Source organism: Aotus nancymaae, unplaced genomic scaffold (assembly GCF_030222135.1).
Source record: "Aotus nancymaae isolate 86718 unplaced genomic scaffold, 86718_ANA_hifiasm-v0.15.2.pri h1tg000072l, whole genome shotgun sequence".
Classification (NCBI taxonomy): Eukaryota; Metazoa; Chordata; class Mammalia; order Primates; family Aotidae; genus Aotus; species Aotus nancymaae.
In genome coordinates, this window is record NW_026988487.1 from 10986026 (window position 1) to 11013946 (window position 27921).

The 27921-nt window shown below is 38.2% G+C and overlaps 1 protein-coding gene across 10 annotated transcripts in view; it reads left to right on the plus strand.

The window, feature by feature from the left end:
* Positions 1–27921, plus strand: part of KIAA0753 (KIAA0753 ortholog) — a 72892-nt gene that overhangs the window by 5755 nt on the left and 39216 nt on the right. For 7 of the 10 annotated variants that reach the window (XM_021672773.2, XM_021672774.2, XM_021672775.2 and 4 more), the window contains exons 3-10: positions 6210–6834; positions 10151–10257; positions 11428–11490; positions 11898–12113; positions 14327–14537; positions 23226–23455; positions 25196–25362; positions 26869–26985. In XM_021672773.2, coding sequence (XP_021528448.2) covers positions 6210–6834; positions 10151–10257; positions 11428–11490; positions 11898–12113; positions 14327–14537; positions 23226–23455; positions 25196–25362; positions 26869–26985 — 1736 coding nt within the window. The other 3 variants (XM_064367592.1, XM_021672777.2, XM_021672779.2) reach the window with 3 other exon arrangements.

The following is a 27921-nucleotide window of genomic DNA, read 5'->3' on the forward strand; positions in this document are numbered from 1 at the left end:
CTAAAATTTTTGCAGAATCACCCCAAAGTAAGTTGTAGTCGTTATGACACTTCTAAATATTTGAGAATACCTCTCCTAAAAATAAACTCTCCTACTTAATCATAATATTATTCTCATACCTAAGAAAATGGACAAAAAAATCCCGTTACTCAGTAACTAGTCTTTATTCAGCTTTACTCAGTTATCTCAAAAATGTCTTTTCTTCTAGCATTATGAAAATCTTAAAAAATACAGCAAAGAAGGCCGGGCGCGGTGGCTCAAGCCTGTAATCCCAGCACTTTGGGAGGCCGAGGCAGGTGGATCACGAGGTCAGGAGATCGAGACCATCCTGGTCAACACGGTGAAACCCCGTCTCTACTAATACAAAAAATTAGCTGGGCATGGTGGCGCGTGCCTGTAATCCCAGCTACTCAGGAGGCTGAGGCAGGAGAATTGCCTGAACCCAGGAGGCGGAGGTTGCGGTGAGCCGAGATCGCGCCATTGCACTCCAGCCTGGGTATCAAGAGCGAAACTCCGTCTCAAAAAAAAAAAAAAAAAAAAAATACAGCAAAGTTGAATTTTACAGTGAGCACCTAGATTCCATTGTATTTCACTATATTTGTTTCACTGCATATCTTTCACTCAGTCATCCCTCTAGAGATCATCCATCAATCCATCTTATATTTTGACACATTTCAAAGTCAGTTACAGACAAGAGTACCCTAACTACTTCTGCATGCATATTGTACATTCAAATTCACTCTGTTTACTGTTTTTTTCTTTCAATATACATTTTACATCAGAAATGATGGATACATTGCAGTGTGTACATCTTTTCACATTTGCTGAGTTTTGACAAACTCGTACACCTGTATAACCCATAATTCTATCAAGATATAGATCATTTCTATTATCCCAGAAAGTTCTCCCCTTCCTCGTCAATCCCCACTCCTCCCCTCCAGAGGCAGCCACCAGTCTTATCTTTTCCATCACAGAGTAGTTTTCCCTGATCTTGAACTTTATATAAATGAGATCATACATACTTTTTGGTATTAAGACTTAGTTCATTAGCTGTAAAGTTTTTGAGATCTATCCATGTTATTGTATGTATCAGTAGTTTATTCCTTTTTACTCGTTCCATAGTATGAGTATGCCACAATTTGTTTATTCATTCTCCAATTGATGGACACCTGGGCGGGATTGTTATAAACAAAGCTGCTGTGAACATTCTTATACAGATCTTTTTATAAACATGATTTCATTTCTCTTGGGTAAATACCTAACAGTGAAGTTGGTGGGTCATGGGGTAGGTGTATAATTAGTTTTACAACAAGCCACTGGACTTTTTACAAAGTTAGCGGTACCATTTTACATTCCTACTGACAGTGTATGAGAGCTCCAGTTGCTCCACGTCTTTGCCCACACTTGTCTTTTTAGCCATTCTGGTGGGTGTGTAGTAACATCGTGGTGTACAAAGAAATTTTTTTGTAAATTTTGACATAATTTTAGACTGACAGAAAAGTTCCAAGAACAGTACACAGAATTTCTGGATACTCTTTTCCCAAATTCCTCAAATGCTAACATTTTGCTACATATTCCCTCCTTCTCTCTCTCACTATCTCTGTACACACACATAGTATTTTCTAAACCATTTAAGAGTAAATTGCAGACACAATGCCCTTTTACCTCTAAGTATTTTTTTTTCTAAAAATGAAGAATTCTGTTACATAGCCATAGTACAATTTTCAGAATCAGGAAATTAACGTTAAGTTACTACTATCATATAATTTATTGACTTTATTGAGATTTTGTTAGTTGTCCCTATAATGTCCTTTATAGCAAAAGAAAATCCGAGATCATAAGGTGTATTACATTGGCATGTCTCTTCAGTCTCCTTTGATGTGAATGATTTCTGAGTCTGTTTTTATATTTAGTTATGTTGATTTTTTAAAGAATATAGGCCAGTTATTTGTGGATTTTTTCTCAATTTAGATTTGCCTGATATCTTCTTACAATTACATTCAGGTAATGAACTTTTGGCAGGAGAACCACTGAATGATACTGAGTGCTTCTCAGTGCACTGTATCAGGAGGTACCTGCTGCCAATTTAGTCCCAGCACTGACAGTGTTGACTTTCATCATTTGATTAAGGTGGTATCTGCCTAGTTTTTTCACTGTATAGTTACTCCTTTGCTTTTTGTAACTATTTGTGTTTGAGACTATGTTAATGTCTTTTTAACACCTCAAACTTTCACCAACTACTTTGAGCATTTTTGCCTGAATCAAAATTTTATTATGATGGTTGGCTAATGGGGATTTCTAATTTTACCCTTCTTTCTACATTTACTAGTTGCCTTGTTACTGTAAGGAAGAACTTTCCCTTCTTTTCCTAGCACTTATGTATTTAGTTGAGCACAGACTCATTATTACTTTTATTACCTTTATTTATTTTGATATGCAGATATTTATTTTGATGTTCAAATGGTTTTTGATTTAGCCAGTGACAGCTACTTCGAGTTGGCCCCAGTGTCTCTTTGACATGGTCTCATCAGTCTTTGATCACTTTATGGTATTAAAAAACACTCCAAGGCCTGGCATGGTGGCTCACGCCTGTAATCCCAGCACTTTCGGAAGTCGAGGCAGGCAGACCACGAGGTCAAGAGATGAAGACCATCCTGGCCAACATGGTGAAACCCTGTCTCCACTGAAAATACAAAAATTATCTGGACATGGTGGCATGTGCCTGTAATTGCAGCACTTTGGGAGGCCAAGGCAGGAGAATCACTTGAGGTCAGGAGATCAAGACCAGCCTGGCCAACATTGTAAAACCCCATCTCTACTAAAAAATACAAAAATATTAGCTGAGCATGGTGGTGTGCACCTGTAGTCTCTGCTACTCAGGAGGCTGAGGCAGGAGAACCGCTTGAGCCCTGGAGGCAGAGGTTGCAGTGAGCCGAGATTGTGCTACTGCTTTCCAGCCTGGGTGACTCCATCTCAAAAAAAATTTAAAAATAAAAAGATACTCCAGGCTCAGTTTGTCTTTTCCTTGTCGTAGCTCTGGAATTAACCATTTATCCAAGGACACTTTGATTCTTCAGTGGAGAATGAAATTTAGAAAATCAATATCTGGGGCTGGATGTGCTCCTTGTGTCACTGTTTCTAGGCCCTCTCAGAGACAGAACTAGGAAATAGATGTATACTTGTGTGCATATACACACATGTACACTCCTTCATAAATGGACATCCGCACTCACATGTATCTCTGCACTTTCTCATCTCCTTTCTTTTTTTTTCCTCTTCTCTTCCTCCTTCTATGTATCTCTGTGTCTGTCTGCCTGTATGTCTGTACTAAAATTCATGAGTTCACACAGATAATCCCCAATTCAAATGCAACACTCCATATTTCTAACTCCCTTGTCCAAGAGCATGAACGCTGGCTCTCATTATTCACAATACATTTACTTTTTTGCTCAATCCTAGAATGTACAAAAAGTAGTTTCAGAATTGTAATCTGTGTCTCTGTGAAAAAAGAAGCCTGCAAATTAGAGTTCAGTAATTGTTTAGAGTACATTTATCTTTAGTCTGAAGACGTATAGTCCAAATGCTATGTTCAAAAGTTACTGGGGTTAAGTTGTTTCATCTTCATTTTTTAGTGTGATTATATTATTTGAGATTCAGTTTGGTTCATTGATTTCTGTTGGTATTTATTTGAGCGTTTTCCACTATACTTATGGATTTTTTTTCTTCCTTTCCCTCTTCCTCCATTCATTTATTTATTTCTTCCTGTCTCTTGTGTATATGTGAAACATTAACATGGTTCCAAATATACAAAAAGGTGTATTCAGAAAAGTTATCTGCCACTCCATTCCCTCTTGCCTTTCCATCCTATTCCTACCTGTTCCTGTAAATAATCTCATTAGTCTCTGATTTTTGTTTTCTCTTTTTGCGCAAGTGATTCAGATGCATATATATTTTCCTATCTTTTTTTATATGAAGGGTAGTATATTACAAATAAATCTCTCCACATCAATTCGTAGAAATGCCATAGAGATCTTCCTCATGTTTTTTTTACATCTTTGTTTTATTCTATTGTGTGCATAGACCATTGTTAATTCAGCTACTCTCCTCCATGGGCATTTATGATTGATTCCAGTAATTTACAATTACAACATGGCATTGAGTAACTCTATACATGTATATTGTGGGAGGTGTATCTGCAGGGTAAATTCCTAGAAGTGAGACTTCTGGGTCAAAAGGGAAATGCCACACTTGTCCTTCAAGTTGCCTGCTTGGGTCTCTTTCAAGTGTCTTTTCTTTCTTTCCTGCTGTAAAGCTTTTTAATTTAAAAAAAAAAAAAAGTGATGAATGCATGTGTTTTTGTTAGATATTGCCAAATTCCCTCCTTAAGAATTATGTCAATTTATATTACCACCAGCACCTCTTCTATGAGAGTGCCTGTTTCTCACAGCCTTACCAACAACATGTATCGCTGTACTTTGAAATGTTTGCTAATCAGTTGGGTAGGAGATGGTATTTCCATGTATTTTTAATTTGTCTTATGAGATTGAACTTCTTTTTATGTATTAAGGACCTTTTTTAATTTGTATTTTTTTTTTTTTTTAGTATAGATGGGATTTAACCATGTTGGCCAAGTTGGTCTCAAACTCCTGACTTCAAATGATCCACCTGCCTCAGTCTCCCAAAGTGCTGGGATTGTAGGCATGAGCCACTGCACCAGGCCTATACCTCAGTTTTAAAAAAATGTCAATGTATAGAAGCCCTTTGTATTAGCAAGTATTTTCTTACAGTTTTTCTGTTCTTTTGACTTAACCTATGGTATTTTTTGCCAGGCAGAAGTTTAAAGTTTTTTTTAATTTTAATGTAGTCAAACCTGTGACTTTTTTCTTTTGTTGCATATGGATTTTGTGTCAGTTAGAAAGCCTTTCCCTATACCTAGCTTAAAGTGAAATTCACTCATATTTTTTTTTTCTAGTACTTCTGTCAAATCCTTAAGATATTTTAAGATTATTTTTAATTTTGGAAGGAAACTTTTTTCCAAACACTGTTCATTAGTCTGTGTACTTGTCAGGTGATATCTATTTGTTTTTTCTTTAGTGAGGTTTTTAACTACTTTTTAAAAATCCAAAATACTTTCCTGAAGTTTTATCACTGTGGATTATTTTTAAGTGACTCTTGATGCATGTGATTATATAAACACATTCATTGTGAGAGCTGGGGAGGCCATCTCCAAGGTAAAGGCATCACAGGACTTGGTTGATTCAATTTGTAGGCATGGATCCTCCTCAGGCTATTTACCTGTCTTTGATAGGTTCATTCTGGAAGACCTAAGGAGGGTACATATTGAAAGCCATATATTTGTTTCTTTCCTTTAACTTGATAATCCCAGAACAGACCATTTAGCCTAAGGAAATAATTTTAAAAGGTTAAAAAACTAAATGTGTGGAGATATTAATTGAGGTAATATTTCTATTAGTGGAAAAACTGAAACAATCTAAATGTTTGATAATAAGATTATAGTTAAGCATGAAAAGACCATTCACTGGATTTTGGAAAATGCAACCATGAAAAATAAGAACTGTAGGGATATGGAAACATGCTTATGTTTAAGTGCAAAACAAAACAAACTTGTTATTTATTATGAGGAAAACTGACCAAAACTTGAGCCTGTGTAAGAAAGCATAAGTGGACTGTTTCGAGTAAGATGCTCTTAGGGGCAGGATAAAAGATGGATCTAGCCACCAGATGAAGTCTCAGGAAGACCTGAAGAAGTATTATCAGATGGCTTGGGTCTGGTGTGCTGTGTGACACTATCCCTGGAGCAAATTTTAAGAAAGCTCTAATGGTTTATATTGGCCACTTGCTGGAGCCTGACATTTTGAAATAGGACAGAAGTCCGTAACTGGGAAATTGAAGGACTTAGCAGTTGTCACTTGAATCTTTCTGGGTTGACTTTTAGAGGTGGTTCCCAGTATGACATTAGTACCCAGAAGGATAATAGTATGAGACTGGATGATTGCAGGATAGAACCAGGGCTATGCGATGAACCCAAGGATGTAGGAGAGTGGCTGTGTCTATCAGTAAAACCGAAAAATACTTCTTAGCACTAATTATCTGGTGGGCGAAATTTTAGAAATTTGATTATAGATGTGTACCAATTGTGCAATAGGTAATTTTTCTAATGTCTGCTTACTTGTATTTGCTTTTTAAAGAACCAGCTGCAGTTTAATAGGAATGTTCCTACCCATTCAAACAACTTGGCAATCCGATATTCTTGCCCACATGCCATTAGAATTGAAAAACTGAAGCACTCGTACAACGAATCATACCATTGTAAAGATGCAGATTGTAGAGTTGGTCCTGACCTAGGCAGTTCTGTTTCATTTTCCGTCATATCAGAAGAGAGACTTAGCTATGCCATCCACCTGGCCAGAAGAGATGTGAAACGAAGACAATTCGAAGAACACATAAAAGAACATCATCTCAGAAGTCAGCCTCAAAGCTCTCAGAAGTGTGGACATACTAAATATAAAATACCTGACCACAGGGTGGAAAGGAAGGAACCAAAGAGTCAAGCAGTCTGTCAGTGCAGTCACCAGCCATCCAAAGTAGAAATCTCCAGCTCGGGCGCCAAAGTATACCTTTACTCATCTCATCCAGACCAGTCAGATCTCACCATGCCAAATTCACCTCCCACCCATGATCCGGGACTTCAGCCTCATCCCAGGTTAGGTGACCACAAAAACATCAGTGAACAGAAAAGCCTACTGGAAATCCAGCGACTCCAGAAAGAATTGAGCAGTTGTATCCACAAAATTGAAGAGGTAACTAAAAAAGGTGAGAAAAATTTGATTCTTTACTTCGACCTAAGGCTTGTGAGTGTGGGATAGTTTAAATGCATTCCTTCAGGACTCCTAGCCCCTACAGCAATTTCATTCCTTCCTTTGTGTGTTGGTTCACTGGAGTGTGAGCACTCAGGACAAGACAGGCTTGGAGTTTGACCCATATCTTGCCCCAGCTCCTCTTTCCAGCAGAGGGACATGAAGGAACTTCCTTACTGTGGCTGCCCTTGGAATGTGCACTGCCTGAGGGCCCAGCCTAGGAGGTGGCATTAATGTTGTCTGAACCTTAGGTCTTCTGGCTCCTGAGTGCAAATTATCCTATCATGTTTTCCCTCTTCTGGGAAAATTATTTTTTTAATTTGCTCACAAAAAAGCATAATGTCTGTATGTTATAGATAAAACCCATTCTTCCTTGGGCAATATTTAGGTAAGTACACACCAATGACAAGGGAAGTTGTGAGTATATGTGTAAAATGTTTGACCACAGGGTAGAAAGGAAGGAGTATAATCATCATATATGGTTTTCTACAGTTCTGCAGTGTTCTCAGGGCCCTTACATTTCCCTGCTGAGGAGAAGACTGGTTCCACATGGAGAATTTGGGGTTACTGTACTAACAAGTAGGAAATCAAGCCCAGCTTTCAGACAGCAAGGGGTACAGAGTTGAGCATCAAAAGAAACTGTTGCACTAGGATACTACACAGCCTAGAATTATTTTTTGCATTTTCAATTTAATATATGCATATGTACATATGTGCATCTTATGTAAAGAATTTAAGGTACCTTAAGAAATACCTGTGATTGAACAAGATAAAACAAAAATGTACATGAGGATATTGTGGCAGAGGAAAAAATAAGGAAAGGAAAAACATTTACTAGGGATGAGTCACAAATTTGCTTCTGAGCTTCTAGAAGCCAGCTAAAGAGGGAACTTCAATCACCTGGAGAATTTACAAAGTCTATGACAGAAAAAAGCTATTGTGTAAGGAAAACAATTATTCCACATATTAAGGCCAGAAAGAAATTTCTCCTGTGGGTCTTCTTAAAGAGTATGTTATATAATATCATGAACAATTCAAAAATGTTCCAGTATAAAAGTAACAGAAATGTTGTGGTTTGTTTCTCCTGACACTCCTTAGTGTCAGCCTGTGGCATGACTCCCTACACACTTTGAATAGAAGCCCTGCTACCAGGGGAATGAAGCCACGAAGTCCACTGCTCTGGTGATCTGGCCTAATACGGGGGAACTGTTAGAATAGAGCTTTCAAAGTCTCCATGAGGAAGGACTGGGTTGGTTTATTTTATTTACAAAGATTTTCAATCTGTCACAAGTCAATACTTTGTGAACTATAATAAAAATGTCACAGTAGTGGCAAACTGGTATGGAAACACATAAATGTATAGTTTAAATTTCTGTCCTTACCTTTCATGGACTAATAATAGTTTGTGATAGCCCCTTGCTGCAAATCCTCTTTCAAGTAACCCCGAAGCACCCATTTGTACTTCCCAAATGCTGCTTTGTAGACTGATGCAAGTGCTGCATCAGAGTCGTCTGCAATGAGCCTTCAAAACCCGCCACCTAAGCCTGTCCCATTCCTGTTCATATAAGTATAGGAATCCAGATTTTCTCCCTACCATGCAGCCCAAACAAGAGATGAAAACTGTTAGACATATAGGCTCTCATAAGACTGCATCTGTATGTACAGCTCCTGACTGCAGATTTCTGCTTTCTTCCAAACAGCCTTACACTCTTTGCATTGTTTGATGTTTCTTTTTTAACTCCCATATCATTCTTTTTTATTTTATTTTTATTTTTTTGAGACGGAGGTCTCACTTTGTCAGCCTGTTTGATGTTTTAAAGAGTAAGTATTAAAAATTTGAACTTATAAAATATACTTTTACTAATTAAAGATTGTCTTTTCTTTGACAATTGGAATATATTGAAGTTTTGTATAAGAATTTGTTTGTGTAAGTGTATTTGAAAACCACATCCTGGAAGGAATAGAAAAATTGTATCTCCTTCAGGCAATTTTCCAGAAAGTTTCTTTGAACCAATCTTTTGAAGATGTAGAGCACCAGTGTGTACAAGGGGATGCTTCCTGAGAAATACATGAAGACTCTAGACACTCAAATAATTTTGAGACTTGCTATCTTAATATGTTAGAAAAAGGATTTGTCTTTTGAATTCAAGATTAAGGCTGGGCATGTAATCCCAGCACTTTGGGAGACTGAGGTGGGCAGATCACTTGAGGCCAGGAGTTTGAGATGAGCCTGGCCAACATGGTGAAACCCTGTCTCTACTAAAAATACAAAAATTAGCTGGGAGTGGCAGTGTGGACCTGTAGTCCAAGCTACTCAGGAGGATGGGGCATGAGAATCACTTGACCCGGGAGGTGGAGGTTGCAGTATGAGACTGGTGACAGTGTGAGACTCTGCCTCAGAAAGAAAAAGAAAAAAAAAAGATTAAGATAAGATGCTATCTTAATCTCTCTCTTTTTTTTTTTTTAGACAAAGTCAGTTTCACTTGGTCGCCCAGGCTGGAGTGTAGTGACACGATCTCAGCTCACTGCAACCTCTGCCTCCTGGGTTCAAGCAGTTCTCCTTCCTCAGCCTCACGAGTAGCTGGGATTACAGGTGCATACCAGCACGCCTGGCTAATTTTTGTATTTTTAGTGGAGACAGGGTTTCACTATGTTGGCTGGGCTGGTTTCAAACTCCTGACCTCAGGAGATCTGCCTGTCTCGGCCTCCCAAAATGCTGGGATTATAGGTATGAGCCACCATGCCTGGCCAGGATTTCTCTTTTGAATTCAACAATTTGATTATTCTCTGTTAAACAGCAAAGAGTAAAGAGCGTGTTAAGTGTCTTTCAGGACATATCGAGTGGCTGATAAACAGGCGTTTATTAATACCTTCTTTACATTGTAAAACTAATCTTGCTAAACATAAAAATAGGCCAATAAGGAGTTTTTGAAAAAATAGCAAGAATAACAGATTCTGGCTCAATATAAGGAATTCTAAAATAGTAAGAGATGCCTCACAGTGAAATCGCAGTCCAGTGGGAATTCTGGCTGGAGGGGAGCTTGATGGCATAAATGTCTTCATGTCTCTTCCATCTCTCAGTCAGTGCACAGGTCCACTTACTGCTGGTTTCTTGGCTGATGAAAAATGAAATTTTCTGTTATGATAGCCTCATTTTTTTCTTAATAAAACCAGAGATCTTCAACTTTATTATTTTTGTAAGTAATCAACTTCTATAAGCTTTATTATAAGGTTTATAATCCACTTTTGGGGAAAACTATTAATATTTTCAGATAGACTAGAAGAAGCTTTGGATCCAGATGAAGAACGTCGAGTCCGTATCAGGAGACAGGAGCAAGCTGTTCGCTCTGCCCGAATGCTCTACGTCCTCCAGCAGCAGGTGTGAAAAGTTCAGGGAGAAGTAGTGCAGTTAGCCTTGTGTACTGCTTCCTTAGAGAGTTTCAGTTTTCCTTTTGTCTCAGACAGTTTAGTGCTAGAGTATCCCATAGGAGTTCTGACAGATTTGTGAGGCTCAATTTCCTGAACACATGGTCAAATAATTCTCATTCTTGTTGTAATCTGCCGTTGTGTGTGTGTGTGGCCAAACTTCTTAAACAGAGGTTCTTGATTTTTTGAGGTCATAGACCTTTGACAATCTATTAAAAGCCACTCCTCCCCATCCCCAAGATGCTTATACATTTTATAGCACATATTTTTGTATAGGAAGTCAGGTGGATCAGTTACCCTGAACCCTTGGTCCCAGCTATGGACCCTAGTGTTAGAGGAAAGAGACCTTGTTAGTTTCCCATGTATTTCATGTTTGTAATATTAGAAGCTTGTAGATAGTAAATAATTTGATTATCCTTTATTAATTTGATTATTCTTTACAGCAAAGAGTAAAGACCACTTTAACTGTCTTGCGGGACATCTTTAGTGGCTGATCCACAGACATTTATATTCTTTACATTGTGATGGATTTTAAAGAAGTGTTTGCTTTGATTTTAATGCCTTATACATTGGCAAGCCTTTTATTCATTTCTGGTCACTGAAGTCACTTGGTAGCCTTACTGCTTGAACCAAAAACTGTACTTTTCATTTAAAAGAAAATGTCTGAGTTAGATTTTGCACTGTATTCTTTTGGGTTCTATTTCAGTTCTTATTCTACACTGCTGCTGTAGAGATTGCTCTAAAACATGATTCTTGTCAGACCTCTGCTGAAAAGACTTTAGTGGCTCTCTGTAACTTAGAGGATGAAAGCTAAACTCTTCAGCATGGCATGTAAGACTTCATGATCCGGCCCGCCTCCATTTCTAGAGTCACCTCCACCTTCACTCCTTCATGATAAATTCCTATTCTACTGGGGACCAAGGGATGGAAGGTGAACACTGCCTAGTCACCATCTTGAGCTGAAAACTAGTAACGGTATTTTGGGTGCCTTTTTTCATTTTCAAGTGACTTGAATTAATAATGGTTATGTTTGGACAAGACAAGATATATCAGTGTATCCTTTTCTACAAAAAAGATCAGTGGAAAGGTATGAAGTTTCTTCTTTCCCCTTTTTACAAAACAGGTAAAAGAAATCCAGGAAGAGTTGGATAAATTGAGTCCACATAAAATTAAACACACTAAGAAGGTATGCTGCAATTAAATTATGATCAATTCTTATTTAAAAATTACATTTCCCAATGTTTTCTTACTATTGTATAGGGCCCTCTGCACTAATGTTATTTTCAGTACTTATAGAAACCTGTTAGTGAGAGAGTGAGCACCTTAAATATTCTGAATATGGTTGCCTTCCAAGGAACAGGTTCTAAAAAATAGATTTTTGTTGTTGCTGCTGATATAAGAAATTGGGAGTCGTAGGGAAAACACCGTCACTAGAAAACTTTAAACTTTACCACTCCCTTTACTATGAAAAAGTTTTCACTATAGAAAGCACTTTATACAGAAAGAAGATAGGCTATAAATATTGTTAGAAGCTGGGTGAATGTTAGGAAGTTCTGAGTGTGGAAATAACTTCTCCATCTTGTTTGTTACCAGTCATGGGCAATGTCTAGGCTGGCAGCTGCCCATCGAGGAGCCATTCGGGCCTTGCACATGTTCGTCACTCAGTTTACTGACCGAGGGGAGCACCCCCTTCCTGCTCGGTACAGGGAACTGGGCAGCCTTATTCGCCAGCTTTCACTTTGTTCTGCCAAGCTGGATGCGGACCCTTCTGTTCCTGATGTGGTTATAGACATTCTGCAACAAATTGAGGTATGGAATTGATTACAGTTTTTGTTAGGGGTGTATTGCAAGTAATGCTTACTATTACCTAGTTTCATTAGGATATATGGAGAATACAAGACAAAGCTGCTACCTAGTGAATTAAAGCTTTGCAGAGGGCCCAAGGATCACTTCATTTTTATCTTGTTATTTTTACGGTCTAGCCTATATTATCGTATTTCACTACTTTGAATATTGGTGACTTGAGTATAAAACATATAACAACTTTAAACCAGGTTCATTAACTAAACAGAATGTTCCATTCCCTGGCCCATGCCATTTAAGAAAAAAATATAGAAAAGGAAACCAGTAAAACATTCTTAAATTAGAATATCAGTGTTTAATTTAGATGGATTTTAGAAAAGAAGAAACACTGAAAGATACAGTATGTGGAATCAGAGCCTCAAATCTTGTGATATAGCTAGAGACTTCTAGAAATCTCAGCTGGCGTGTATTAGACAGGAATCGATAATATCCTTAGTTTTCATTGGTGACAAAGACAACAATAGCAATATGCTATTAATTTTATAGTTCTCCGAAGTTTGCATGGTGTTACCGAATAATTATGCCGTTTGAACTTTTCTGTGGCAGTATGCTTTGCAATTGGTTTTACTACTGTTGTACAGGTTAGGATTTTTTTAGAAAAAGCAAAAGTTGGAGAGATGACAGTTTTTTCTTGGGAGCTAGAGATCAAATTCTATCTTCTGACTCCCATGCTAGTATTAGTTCCCCTACGCCATACATTTTCATCCACAAATAGAAAGGTGATCTTTATGTTAGTGTGGCATAGTAAGCTGTTAGCTGTAGAAGAATTCTAGATTAATGACACTCCAGTTCTGCCACCATTAACTAGCTCTTGGCGGTCTTTAAGGCCCCTTCTGCCTTCACAGGTTCATTATCAAGCAAAATGTGTTTGTGATTTTCATTGGTTACATTCGTATGTATAGAACTCACTGTGAGGAATGCTGTTGTCAAATGCAGACCTCAGAATTTTAGACAGCATATCTAGTCATGTGATGCTTTTTTAACTTATCCATAAGAAGCATTTATGGGCTGAAATAACTTCATTTAGAGTATACATCTTCGTAATCCTAGAAGGGATCTGAAGAGACTGTCTAGGCCCTCTCCCACATTTTGAACTTGAGTAAGAGTACCTCTAACATCATGTTTCTTTCTTTTTTTTTTTTTTTGAGATGGAGTCTCACTCTGTCACCCACACTGGGGTGCAGTGGTGCAATCTCAGCTCACTGTAAGCTCCGCCTCCCAAGTTCAAGTGATTCTCCTGCTTCAGCCTCCCAAGTAGCTGGGATTACAGGTGCCTGCCACCACACCTGGCTAATTTTTATATTTTTAGTAGAGATGGGGTTTCACCATATTGGCCTGGCTGGTCTTGAACTCCTGACCTTGTGATCCACCTGCCTCGGCCACCCAAAGTGCTGGGATTGTAGATGTGAACCACTGTGCCTAGCCCAACATGTTTCTTAAACAGAATGTTTATCTCCCCTACTTTTCAAAATGCAAGACATGTGTTATCTTTCCTGTTGTGGCCCTACACCATTTCACAGCGCATTTTCTTACTATGTTACTATTCTCTGAACTAAATCTTCCTGACTGTGTGCAGTTGTCCTTAATCTGTATTGACCAGGTGGAGACTGGGCCCTGACTTCCCGGTAATGAATGGGTGGGAACTTAATTAGAGAAAATGCCTTTTTTAGGAAGATGAGACACAGATCTTCTACCCTTGTTGTGTTGGACAAGTGACCAAAGCCACTGGACCTACTAAGTGTCCTTTAGTTCATGAAAATGTATGTTAAATATAGGATGTTTGCCCACTTCAAAGACTGTTTGAGTTTATGAGATTTTTGTTGATGATTAAATTGCTTTTGAAGCAGATAGGATAATATTCTGAAGAATATAATTTCTGAAATGATGATCCTTTAAGATTTGGAGGCCTTTAAAAGTAGTCATATTCATTATCTCTTTGCTGTTGGCTTTGGTGAGCTACACATCTGAAAGAACTCACAGAAATTGTTGTTACTAATTAATTAGATATCCTAAATAATGACATTTTTAAGTTAAGATTTTGTTAACTGTCAGAGATAGCCATTTAATAACACATTTCTCTGGAGTCCTTACTTTCAGTTTTGTGATTAAAAGTATACTTTTGTGAGATAAACTAAAAATAATTGACTGTTTCATGGCAGGCTTTGGAATCTCTCCTGGAAAAGAAACTATCACCAAAAAAGGTGAAAAAATGTTTCAGTGAAATTCGGAGCAGATTTCCTATTGGTAGCCAAAAGACCTTAGAGAGATGGCCAAGTACATCACCAAGGGGTGAGAGGAGACCCTTCACAGCAAAGGACACATTTCCACAGGAAACAAGTCACCCTCCCGTGGCAAAGAAGCTTCTTGCTGGTATGTCTCTTAAAGTTTTTATTGCAGGATATTTTATTCATTAAAATTATCTGGGCTATAACAGTTACTGCACTCGGGAAAGTCAGGATTTAGGACCTAGCCCACAACAGATGAACTTTAGGATCAGTAAATAGCAACCAAGATGCTTCCTTAGGTTAGAGGCTGGAATATTCTATATAGAGAGGAAGGTTGAGAGTAACATTTCCTTTTGCTACATTGTAGTGTTTGGGCTACCCAAGGCAAATTCCCTTAGAGCTGGAAGCTAGAACCCTACTTTAAAAAAAAAGTTTATTTTATTTTAATGATTGATGTGTGTAACACACACAGAGAAAAGACACATGCATTCGATATATATATATATATATTTTTTTTTTCTCAGATAGTTAAATAATCTTTTGTTATTCCAAAAAGCAGAATTGTTAGGTGATACAGTATACACATTTAAAGAGATACTGCCAACTTGCCCCTTTAAAGTGGGCAACATTTATGTTTTGTCTAGCAGTGACATCAGTGTATATTTCCCCACATCTTCACCAAGTACATTATATAATAAAGTTTTAAAAAGTTTCCAGTCTCAGTGGACAGTGGCATCTTCTTGTTTCATATTGCATTTCCTGATTCCTGGTGAGGATTATTGTTTCCTTCACATGCTCCTTAGCCATGTTATCTCCTCTTCTGTAATTTGCCTGTTCATATTCTTTATCCATCTCCTTGCTGGGTTCTAAGTATTTTGCTTATGGATGTATATGTTATGATACTGCATTTTGTTGGTCTGAGGTACACATTTGAATGCTTCTGAAATCATTATTAGTTGATGATAACTTGTAGTTAATTGTAACATTTTAACACTGTAAACATTTTAAACATTTTAAAATTCCTGTTGATGTATAAACTACTGATGTGTCTTATAATTAATGTTTTAGATTTGATGAAATATGAGGCTTGGTTACTTAACTCTTATATTTCTCTAGCCAGATGAGATTACCTATAAATAAATATGGACAAATCCAGTAAACTGTTTTTTTTTTTTTTTTAAATTAAAGTAGAACATACAAGCTGGGTGCCATGGCTCACACCTAGCACTTAGAGAGGCCAAGACAGGTGGATTGCTTGAGCCCAGGAGTTTGAGACCAGCCTGGGCAACATAAGTAGACCCTGTCTCTACAAAAAGTGCAAAAACAGACAGGAGTGGTGGCTCACATCTGTGATCCCAGCTACTTGGAAGGCTGAGGCAGGAGGATTACTTGAGCCTAGGAGGTGGAGGTTGCAGTGAGTTGAAATTGCACCACTGCACTCCAGCCTGGGTGACAGAGTGGGCCCTTGATTTAAAAAAAAAGAGTAGAACATACAGATAGAAAAGTACACAAAATATAGATTTATAGCTCAATTAATTACCAGAAAACAAAAACATCTGTATAACTAACATCCAAGTCAAGGAATAGAACATTACCAGCACCTAAGAAATTCCCCTTTGAGTCACCCCTTTCAATCTTTATCTTCTTCATCTTCCCCAGATTATTCTGATTTTTTTTTTTTTTTTTTTTTTTAAACAGAGTCTTGCTCTGTTGCCCAGGCTGGAGTGCAGTGGTACGATCTTGGCTCACTGCATCCTCTGCCTCCCAGGTTCAAGTGGTCCTCCTGCATCAGCCTCCTGAGTAGCTGGGATTACAGGCATGTGCCACCACACCTGGCTAATTTTTGTATTTTTGTAGAGATAGGGTTTCACCATCTTGGCCAGGCTGGTCTTGAACTCCTGACCTCGAGTGATCTACCTGCTTTGACCTCCCAAAGTGTTGGGATTATATGCATCAACCTCCTTGCCTGGCCTGTTACTGGTGTTTTTAACTGTTTTAGAGTTCTATATTTAATCTACTTATATTTAATGAGATTAATGACATATTTGAACTTTGTTCTACCTTATTTTGATTTTCATTTGCCAAAGTTTTTTTCTTTGTTGTAATTTACTACATTAATCCAAGATTTTATTTCATTTTTTCCTCACTGATTTGAAAGTTATATATCTATCAGTCCAGAATTCAGCTGCTTTATTTCTCAATCTGCCACTGTTCTGTGGAACCTTAATAGTTTAGTGTGCCACTTCTATCACAAGCGTTAACTGTAAGAGACAGGACTGTTTTCCTACTTACTTAAGACTCAGTACTTCAACTCTGACACCAAATGTGTGGGTGTTTTTTGCCACACCAAACAATTATCCAGGGGACACCAACTGGGTATCCTGTAATTCAACTCAATTCTGACACCATCTACCTGGAATTAGAGTCAGATACCATTGGTTAAGGTTCAGTCCCACAAGACACCCCAACTTCAGGCACCAATCCCAAGTTTCAGGTTGTGACCTATACTTCTGATCAACAGGCTATAAAATTGGGATTCCCTTGACCCACTCCTGGGGTTTTCTGGGATGGCTCATAGAACTTAGAGAAACACTTTACTTATGTTTACCCATTTATCAGAAAGGTTATTTATAGAGGACACAGATGGAAGAGGTGCATAGGACAAAGTATAACATGTGAAAGGGGCATGGAGCTTCCATGCCCTCTTTAGGGAAGCTCCCCTCCAGGGACCTCCACATGTTTACCATCCCAGGAGCTCTTCAAACCCTGTAGTTCAGGGATTTTTACAGAGGCTTCATGACATAGGCATGATCGATTATTAACTCAATCTCCAGCCCCTCTCCGCTTCCTGGAGGATGGAGGATGGAATTGGCAGTTCCAAGCTTCTAATCATTGCATGTTCTTTCTGGTGACCAGCTCCCATCCAGAAGTCCTCCAAGAGTCACCTCATTAGAGGAAAAAAAAAAGTTTCCTTAGCCAGGAAATTCCAAGAGATGAGAGCTCTGTATCAGGCAGTGGGGTTAAAGACCAAATATTAGGAAAAAAGATGAACCTAGCACCCCTAATGCTCAGGAAATTAGAGTAGTTTTAGGAGCTCTGTTCCAGAAACTGGGCTAGAGACCAGATATATGTTTTTTATTGTATTACAATAAAAATCCAATTAATTCATTTCCATTAGATATTTACTCACTTTAATGGGATGTTCTCTTTCCTTCATTGGTAGGCAGGTAGAACTAATATAGTATCTTCCTTCTAATTAGGAAGGCTGCATTTGCCAGCCTTTCCCTTGAGGGTGGGTGTCAGATTTATTTGCCCTTATATTCTCTATGCCAAGCCCAGCATCTGCCATATAGTTAGGCACCTAAGTGCTTGTTGAAAGACCTGTGAAGAAGTGTAATTGAGTAAGAAAAGATTTCTGAGCAGCAAATCACAGTAACTTGAATCCTGGGTGCTAGGGAGCTCATTTTGATAGACTGGAGGAAATGGAGAGAACATTCCAGGCCTTCACACAGAGAAGTATTTGCTAAATGAGTTAGAAGATTTGAGGTGCCCATCAGCTGACTAGTGAAAAATAGAGACCAGTTTCAGAGAGAAGTTGGAAAACCTGCTGACCTAAAACTTGTTACAGGAACAAATGTAAGAAGGCTGGGAGGCAGAAGGAGAAAACTTGGACCAAGAAGACCTAGATTCCAGTCACAGCTCTGCCAGTTTGTAAATCTGGGTTGACTTAATCTGTCTGAATCTTATTTTTTTTTTTTTAGACGGAGTCTTGCTCTGTCGCCCAGGCTGGAGTGCAGTGGCATGATCTTGGCTCAACAGCAACCTCCACCTCCTAGGTTCAAGCAGTTCTTCTGCCTCAGCCTCCCAGGTAGCTGGGATTACAGGCATGTGCCACCCTGCCCAGCAGATTTTTTGTATTTCTAGTAGAGATGGGATTTTACCATGTTGGCTAGGCTGGTCTTGAACTCCTGACCTCAGGTGATCTACCTGCCTCAGCCTTCCGAAGTGCTGGGATCATGAGTGTGAGCCACCGCACCTGGCCTGAATGTTAATTTTTTCATTTATAAAATGGGAAGGATAGTCTTTGTGTTTTGTGACTGACTTAGTTGTTTTAAGTGGTAAATTATCTAATTGCTAAATGCTGTGAAAATGTAAGGTGGCATTTTTAGTTCTTAATAATAGGGCCAAGTTGTTAAGAAAAGGCTAGATTATGTTAGGCATATTCTAACTAAGCAAACAAATATTTGGTGGCTGTTTTAAAAGGAGTTTTTTGAGGTCATAGAGAAGTAAACTTCAGCTCTCTGGGAAATGTATTTATGGGGAACAGCTCTATAGTCCCTGACAGGGCAGAATGAATGGGTCTCGCCTGGGACAGAAAGTCAGAAGACTTGGCTTTGCCACTCCTTGGGACCTTGAGTAAAACACCTAAGATTGTGGTAACCTTCTTAGTCTTATTTTATATTTGTTATTTTTTTCTTGTCCTTATGATCTGGATTTCAGGTTACATTTTCCTGTTTCTGTTTTAGGTATCGCTCTACCGAGTTTTTCCATTCTGATTTCCTGAGGTCTCCTCTTCCCCACCCACCCCTGAGAAAATACCCTAGGAAATCACTTTACCCTAGGGAAAACCCTCCGTATGCACTCTTCATTTGGGATATATGCTTGAGCCTGATTTGATCAGCTGTCCTGTGATTTACATAATAGTTGGCTGGTACAGTTTCTTTGTAGCTTCTGAACTGTTCTTGCAGTGGTTGATTGCATTAGTGTAACTTGTCAGCTATGAGGATGGTGGCTTCATTCCCACTATCAGTAGTGTCCTCAAACTCACTCCTGAAACTTATGCTGCATTTACATGCTGATCTATGCAAATCATAACTGGAAGGGCAGGACCTACAGTATGCAAATCATAACTGGAAAGGTATCAGGACCTACAGTCAGAGTTGCTTGGATATATATAAGCTTGGGAATTAAATAAATTACAGACCAAGGATTTAGTTTTACCATTCTTCTCTTCTGATTTATATTTCCTTGCTGTGTAACTTCTATAGCTTTGAAAAGTACCTAATTAAAGAGGATGTAGTGCCAGGAAATCTGACCCTTGACTATTAAAGTAGTCCAAATGTAGTTTTCCTTTGATTAGAAATATTTAAAATATACAGAAAGGAATAAAAAGAATAATATTGTATATCCACTACTTAGATTTAATAAATTTTAACATTTTTGCCTTATTTACTTCAGATTTTTTTTTTTTTTTTTAAGAAATAAAATACAGCACAGGTTGAGTAGTATCCCTTGTCTAAAATCCTTGGAATCAGAAGTGCTTTGGGTTTAAACTTTTTCTGGATTTTGGAATATTTACATTACACCTACCGATTGAGCATCCCAAATCCAAAAATTTGAAATCCAAAAGGCTCCAATGAACATTTCCTGGGAGCATTTTGTTGGCGCTCAAAGTTTCCAATTTTGGAGCATTTTGGATTTTGGATTTTTGGGATTTGGGATGCTCAACCTGTAGTCCCTCATATCCACAGGGGATACGTTTCAAAGCTCCCAGTGTATACCTAACACTGAAGATAGTGCCTAACTCATTTGCCGTCATTTGGAACACATTTCTGTTCATGTCTTCCAGCCATGAGTTTAATTCCTTTTCCATCCTAACTAAGCATTTATCACACACTGTGGCCATAATTTTTCAGCTGGAGATGTAACAACAAAACTAGCTTTGAATTTCTTTTTCCTTCTTCACAATTTCATGAGTAGAAGATTCAGTCTTACTAGACTTAGTAATATCATCATATGATTTTTTCTCTTTCCTTATTAAGTGGAGAACTTTTACTTTTTCACTTAAAGGGCACATTTTCCAGCTTCTTCAGCATATCTGAATTGCCAGCATCACCATAGTTGCTCTTTGGGGCCATTATGAGGTCAAATAAGGGTTACTAGAACACAAGCACTGCAATACGGGACAGTTGATCTGATCACCGAGACAGCTACTAGGTGACTAGCAGGCAGAGAGTGTCAACAGCATGGATACACAGTTTAAAAATTATGGGCTGGGTATGGTGGCTCACACGTGTAATCCCAGCACTTTGGGAGGCCGAGGTGGGCAGATCATGAAGTCAGGAGTTCGAGACCAGCCTGACCAACTTGGTGAAACCCCATCTCTACTAAAAATACAAAAATTAGCCAGGCGTGGTGGTACACACCTATAATTCCAGCACTTTGGGAGGCTGAGGTGGGTGGATCACTTGCCATCAGGAGTTTGAGACCAGCCTGGCCAACATAGTGAAACCCCATCTTTACTAAAAATACAAAAATTAGCCAGGTGTGTTGGCACATACCTATAGTCCCAGCTACTTGGGAGGCTGAGACAGGAGAATTTCTCGAATCCAGGAGGCAGAGGTTGCAGTGAGCCAAGATCATGCCACTGCACAGCCTGGGCAACAGAGTGAGACTCTGTCTCAAAAAAAAAAAAAAAAAAGTAAAAAAGAATGAAACTTATGAATTGTTTATTTCTGGAATTTCCCATTGAATATTTTTGGACCCAGAGCTGCTGAAGGATAACTGAAACTGGGGAAAGTGAAATGGGATGACAGTACAGTTGAGGTCCCTTTTGTATTTTTCTCCTCATTCCATTCTCTTTTTTCCCTCACTAGAAGTTACTATTGTTATTATATTCTAGACCCGTTGTTTTTATATTTGTACTGCTTGTATGTCTGTCCATAAACCATGTATAGTGTTGTTTTATGTAAATATCTTATGATATGCATCATTTTGCAGTTTGCTTACCCCCCACTTACGTTTGTAAGATTTTCTCATGTTGACACATGAATTCTCATTTATTGATTTTACTGCTGTATAGGTTTCCCTTATATGAATATACCATAGTTTATTTTTCAGCTCTTATTGATGGACATTTTGGTTGTTCCCAGTTTTTTGGCTTTTATAAACAATAATGAAGTGAATGTTCATTCCTCTGTGCACATAAGAGAGTTCCTCTAGGCTTAGTATATACCCAGGATTGAAATTGCTTGGTTGCAGTGTATGTAGATCTTCAACTGTACTAGAGCCATCAGGTTGCTTTCCAAAGCAGCTGGGGAATTTACTGCCACGTAGTCTGTGAGAGTACTTGTTTTTCCACATCTTTTGATGGATTTAAAATGATATGTCATTGTTTGAATATTTTTTATTTTAGGTGAATTCAATCATCTTTTCATATTTTTATTGACAATTCAGATTTTCTGTCTGAATTGCCAGTTTCTTTCCTTTGCCTGTTTCTCCATTGGATTGTTTATTTGTCTTATAGTTTTGTAGGTGTTCTTTATATAGTCTAGATACTCATCCTATGTTGATTATATGCATTATAGAGATCTACTTCCATACTTTGGCTTGTCTATGGACTTTAAGGATGTCTTTTTGTCAGATGGAAGTTGTAGTTTAGCCCAATTAAGTTCAAATATGTCAGTATTATATTTGAGCTTAAGAAAGTCTCTTCTGCCCCTGTGTCATACTGATAGTCTCCTGTATTTTCTAATTAAAGCTTTAGGGTTTTCTTTCCACATTTAGGTCTTCATTCCATTTAGAATTTAAGTGTTCAATTGTGAGACAAGGATCCTGTTTTTTTTTTAATCTATGGATACTAGTGATCTTAGCACTGTTTTTTGAACAATCCGGTTCATACTTAATGATTTATCATGCTGCCTTTGTCACATCCATCATGTTTCATTGATTTCTGCCTGTGTTTGCATCACTCCCACACTGCCTTTGATGCTTTCTCACTAAGACTTTGTCTTTGCAAGAGTAAGATTCCTGCCTCCACCCACTCCCCACTTTGTTGGTGTTCTTCAAAATTATTTGGGCTATTGGGATTTTATACTTTGTATGAATTTTAGGATCAACTTGTTTAGATCCATGAAAAAAAATCTGTTAGAGATTTAATTGCATATGCATTTGAAATTATGCATTACTTGGGGTGGAGAACTGACATCGTTACAGTCTGTTCATTTGTGAAAACAATGTATTTAGATTTTCTTTCATGTCCTTTACCTTTTACATTTTTATGTAAAAGCCTTATGCTTCTTTCATTAGATTTCTTCTAACATGCCTTATAGTTTCTGTTGTCAATGTTAATGAGATTTTTTTTCTCTTATATTTTCTATTAGTTATTTTGATAATGTGGAGATAATACTGATTTTATGTGTTCATCTTCTTATGTCCAGAAACCTTGCTAACCCCTCTTCTCAGCTATAATAGTTTGTCTGTGGAGTCTCTTTGATTTTCTATATTGTCTCATCTTCAAATAAAGACAGCTTCCTTTCCCATTGCAGGTTGAATGTCTTGTATGTAGTTCAGACTTTATTCTCTATCAAATTAGGAGCCGTTGAAGGTTTTGAGTATATAAGTGACATCTAAGTATTACATTTGAGAAGAAAAATTTTGGTAGCCAGGAGACAGTGTGAAGATAAACAGGGGATCAGTTAGGAGACACTATTATTTTAGTCACAAGATATGGCAAGCCTGACCTTGGGTAATAGCAAAAGGGAAGGAAGGACAGGAATAAATGTAAGCGCTATTTTAGAATTAGGATCAAAGGGACCAAGTGAATGAGTAAACATGAGAGCGAAGATTCAGGGAGTCAACCGTGACACCTGGATTTCTACTTATAAACCTGAATAATACTCATAGGAGGAGGAACAATGTTAACAACAAAATATCCGCTTCTCAGCAGGGCTAGGATAGATATTTGGAGCTTATCTGTGTATAGATAATCATTCTCAACAATTTGATTTGAATAGCATTTTCCTTAGTTTGTTCTTCAAAAATCTCCATGTAGATAAGTATCAGCCTGAAATGGAACTTCCAGAGACCCAGAGGTTGCAGAGTGAGCTTGATGTATTAGATGCGGATATCCTTCCGGAAGAAGGACCATTTATCCTAGACCAAAGTGCAAACTTCAAAGACGAGGCGTTAGCCGTGGCAAAAACAAAAGCAGTGCAAAAGAAGCCTATGACTGAGAAAGTGCCATTTAGGAAGAAAGATACTCTGGCACCAGCAAGACAGCAAGTATGAAATCATTCCTTTCTTTTGGCCCATTTATATTTATCTGACATTGTCAAGGTCATATAAGCTGGTATGTGGTGGAGCCAGTTCTCAGGCAGTTGGATGCTAGAGTCCTTGAGTCTGGCTATTTAAGTCATTTATATATTTTAACAAAAAAAATAACAATTTTTAATATTGTTACTAGAATAGAGAATTCTTTCTATTCCTGGTTCGGTAAGATTCTAACTAATATGATACCAATAACTAATTGGGCAGGAGATTTTATAATTCAGTTTTTTTTTTTCTGCTTCTGATTTGGAAGTGTGAGATTTGAGGGGATTAAGATCTGGTTCCTGCCAGGGGTGGTGGCTCACACCTATTATCCCAGCACTTTGGGAAGTGAGAGGATTGCTTGAGGCCAGGAGTTTAAGATCAGCCTGGGCAACATAGTGAGACCCCATCTCAACTAAAAACAAAATTAAAAAGAAACTTAACCAGATGTGGTAGCTAATGCCTGTAGTCCCAGGGAGATCACTTGAGCCGAGGAGTTTGAGACTGTAGTGAGCTATGACTGAGCCACTGTACTCCAGCCTGGGCAACAGAGTAAGACCCTGTCTTAAAGAAAAAAAAGTTGGTTCCTGCTAAAGATAAATATTGATCAATAATAATTACTGAATATTGAAAGGGCATCCTAGGGTGAGTGCTTTCTAATATGGCTTTGAGAGCCAGCAAGGTAAAACTTGGTTTGAAACTATGTTATATTTTAAGCTTCTGTTTTAACTTACCTATGGCCCTATCAGTGGAAAACTGGCTGAAAGACCACCTCCTAGTTGAACACCTTTATTGTATTAGTGACATTTGGTGGTCTTGCCCAAAGGCTTCTGTAGCAAATCTGTTTATTTTCAGGTGGCCTCCAAAAAAAAGAGAGTTAGCAGTTACCACAAGTTATTGACAGATAATGGATTAGGATCAAGTCCATTTCTTCCCAAACTTTTATGGGGATTGGGGGGCAGGGGTCATTGAGATGTCAAGATTGAACTTCTAAGAATTCAGATGGATGCTCTTCTCCAGAGACAGAGCCTCATTCTCTATAGCATTTTTTAAATAGCTAGATTCATTCTATTTAGACCTAAGGTTCAGAGAGGTTAAGTGTTTTAACTAAGAATGTTTTACACATTACTTGAGCCCAAGAGTTCAAGACCAGCCTGGGCAACACAATGAGACCCTGGCTCTACAAAAAATAAAAATTAGGCATGATATCACACACCTGTGATCCCAGCTACTCAGGAGACTAAGGCGGGAGAGTCACTTGAGCCCAGGAGTTTGAGGCTGCAGTCAGTTGTGATCATGCCACTGCACACCAGTGTGGGCAACAGAGTGAGACCCTGTCTCTAAAAAAAAAAAAAGAAAAGAAAATAGAAAAATAATTTAACAATATGGAATGAGTTTTTTTTGTTGTTGTTGTTTAATTAGGAAAAAAGTTGTAAATAAATAAAAATGTATTTTATATATAGTTTATATGTTTAAAGGTGTCAGGCAGAGCCAGGGATTCCAATTCTATATGCTCCACTCCCATCCCCTACCATGGTTGTTTCAGTGTAATTTACACCCTCCTCCAAATTTCTACCATAGTGCTTTCTACTCAGGTTTTACTGAATGGATGCATGAATAACATAGAGAACTTGAAGCTTCAGTGAGTCAGAGGTTGAAACCATAGTTTCTTTGATATTTGTTTGGCTTTGTAATTCTTATTTACTCTCACAGGGACTCCAGAAAGCTGAAAAAAGTAGACAAAGCCAACCTCACAGTAAAAGCAGAGTGCAGCAGACAACAGTTTCATCCAGATTAAAAATGAACCGACAGCCTGTGAAAGACTGCAAGGCATCATGGATACCCCCAAACCCCACATCCCCACCAGCATCTCCTAAATGGTATGTGAAAACTCATGGGACCGTTTGTTTATGTGATTCTGTTTTCCTCCACATATCAAAGGTGACCTATAGCTCATAAGGAGCAAATGAAGTAGTAGCCTTAATTTTTTCCATTAAGAAGAAATGCTTTTTTGGGTGAGTCATACGTCAGAAGTCTTTGTCTGGAAGCTTGTTGGTTCCTTCTTCCTGACCGTGGTTGGAACAACTTTTCCATGGCCCACCCCAACACCCGGGACATGTGTCATTGTATGGAAGATGATAGGCTTCGCTTCACTTGTCTCTTCTGCCAATTGATTTGAGAAACTTGAGGCCAGGGACTTTCTTTTTTATATTTGAGTGTCCAGTGCTAGGTGTATAGTAGGCATTCAGTAAATCTTAGCTGAGTAAATAAATATTTTAAAATAATTCTAACTCTGTATCAAGATAATTGTGAACTGTAAAACCATGTAGATGTCACCAACATTGTCTTAGCTGTGGGGAGCAGTTAGGATAATGTTGACATTACTGTCTTGTCATCCTCATTCATAGCACATGGAGAATGAGAAGCTGCCATTTCACAGGGCTAGAGAGAAGAAGAGCAGCATCCAGTTAGGTGGAAATAATCTTTGGGGGAATTGGTTGAAGATAAAGGGGAGCTTATTTGCCATGAGACAGTAGTTCTTGAAAACACAATGGAAAGGACCAGGAGGTGGAACAGAAAAAAGAAAGAAGTAAAAAGCAGTAATGTTGGGGAGAACAAGGGAGAAGATAGGTGACTGGAGGGTTCTGTCTTTGGGAGCCATCAGAAGTCAGGGTGAGCAGCCTGGTGGAAGAGAAGCCCCTAAGATTCCAAATGAATGTGAAGGAATGGCTGTGCTCATCCATCCATTCTCGTTTTAAAGTTAAAGAAACAATGTTTAGAGAATTTAATGTCTTACATCTAACAGCCAGACCTCAAATCAGGTCTTCTGATTTCATAATATGCTTTTTTTGTTTTTATTACTGTATTCTGTTTTCTGTATTTTTGTATACAAGTATTAATATGGAGATGTACCTTCAGTTGGTAAGCTCAATTGAAGTTTGTATTGCAAACCAAATATACAGTGGACTGTCTGTTAGAGTGCATGGGTGGTTGGCAGGGGACGGTGGGTGGGACTTCTAGGCTCACAGTACTGTTAGGCCTTGTAAAGATACAGAGTTGTCTTATACTATGGAATGTAATTAGTGATCCAAATCTATATATTGTAACAGTTTTGTTGACATTCACCCAGTATTCTGTAATTGATCACTATTTCTCATTTAAAATCCTCATGGCTTCTTTGAAGCAAAGGAGAATTTCTCGCCTTTGACACTGAGCCTGAGTGCTAGAGGATCTCACTCTTCTTCACATGCAGCTTCTACTTTAGGACCCCATGCTACACATCACTGTTAATTTAATGCTGTCGTCTTCTCTGAGCTGGCATCTACTTGGATGAGTCACTGGACACGGAGTGAATGATGACAAAGGTGCTTTTCCATTTTTTGCAGTGCTGCATGGCTAAAGGTGAAATCTAGCCCCAGAGATGCCATAAAAGAGTCTCTCCAGCAAGAAGATACTCAAGAGGAAAATCACTTGACAGGTGCTGTTGAGCATGAGGCAGTCAGGTTTGTGCTGCTATTTTTCAGATCTTTGAGAGTTAAAGAGCTCCTTTTACATAGACTTGGAAGTCAACCCTTTCTTCTCTTTTCTGTGTATAAAGTTGGTTATTTAAAATGTAGGCTATTAAAAAAAAGAAATGAAATGTAGTTTATTAAACTTTTCTGTCAAACTATATAGCTTGCAGTGAGCTCCTCTATTTTTTCTTATGTCATTCATTCATAAATTATATGTGTGTCAATTATATATCAGTTGCTAGTTTTGTATATGACACTGTTATGAGCTCTATGGAGACTTTAAAAAGGGCAAATAGGCCATAATCCCAGCCCTTGCTTATTTACAGTCAATAGAGAAGATATGTAATTAGCTATAATTTAAGATAGAACGAGGTGTGTAACCTAGGAACTGAGAGAGTTTAGAAAGGGGAGAAAGTTACTTCTTGCTGCAGAGGTCTAGTCTTCATGGATTGAGATGGAAATTAAACTAGGACCTGAAGAACAGGCAGGATTTCAATATGGGAGATGAGATGAGAACATTCCACCATAGGAAGAGAGCAGTGAAAACAGCTTTCTCTACATTTGTTTGGCTGAAATTATTCTTGCAATTATAGGAAAGCAAAAATGAAAGTGGCCCATTAAATAATTTGACAATATTCATGTATCCTAAACCAAAAGAATCAAAGCATTTTTACATACAACAGAGTTGTCCACAGTTAACTTTTCCCTTTTGTTTTTATTTGACTTCACTATGCCTATATGGCTCCTGGGGGTTCATTGTTTAGTCTAAACTTGAAAATACAGCAAGGATTTTGTTTGAGTCTAATAAGAAACCCAAAGTACAAGTGATAGCTAGTTTTCTTGAGAACCTTTGAGACAGGTTCTTACTGCGTTGTACACTAACTCAGAGTACTTTTGTGCATAAAAGTGTTTTCACATGGAACACGT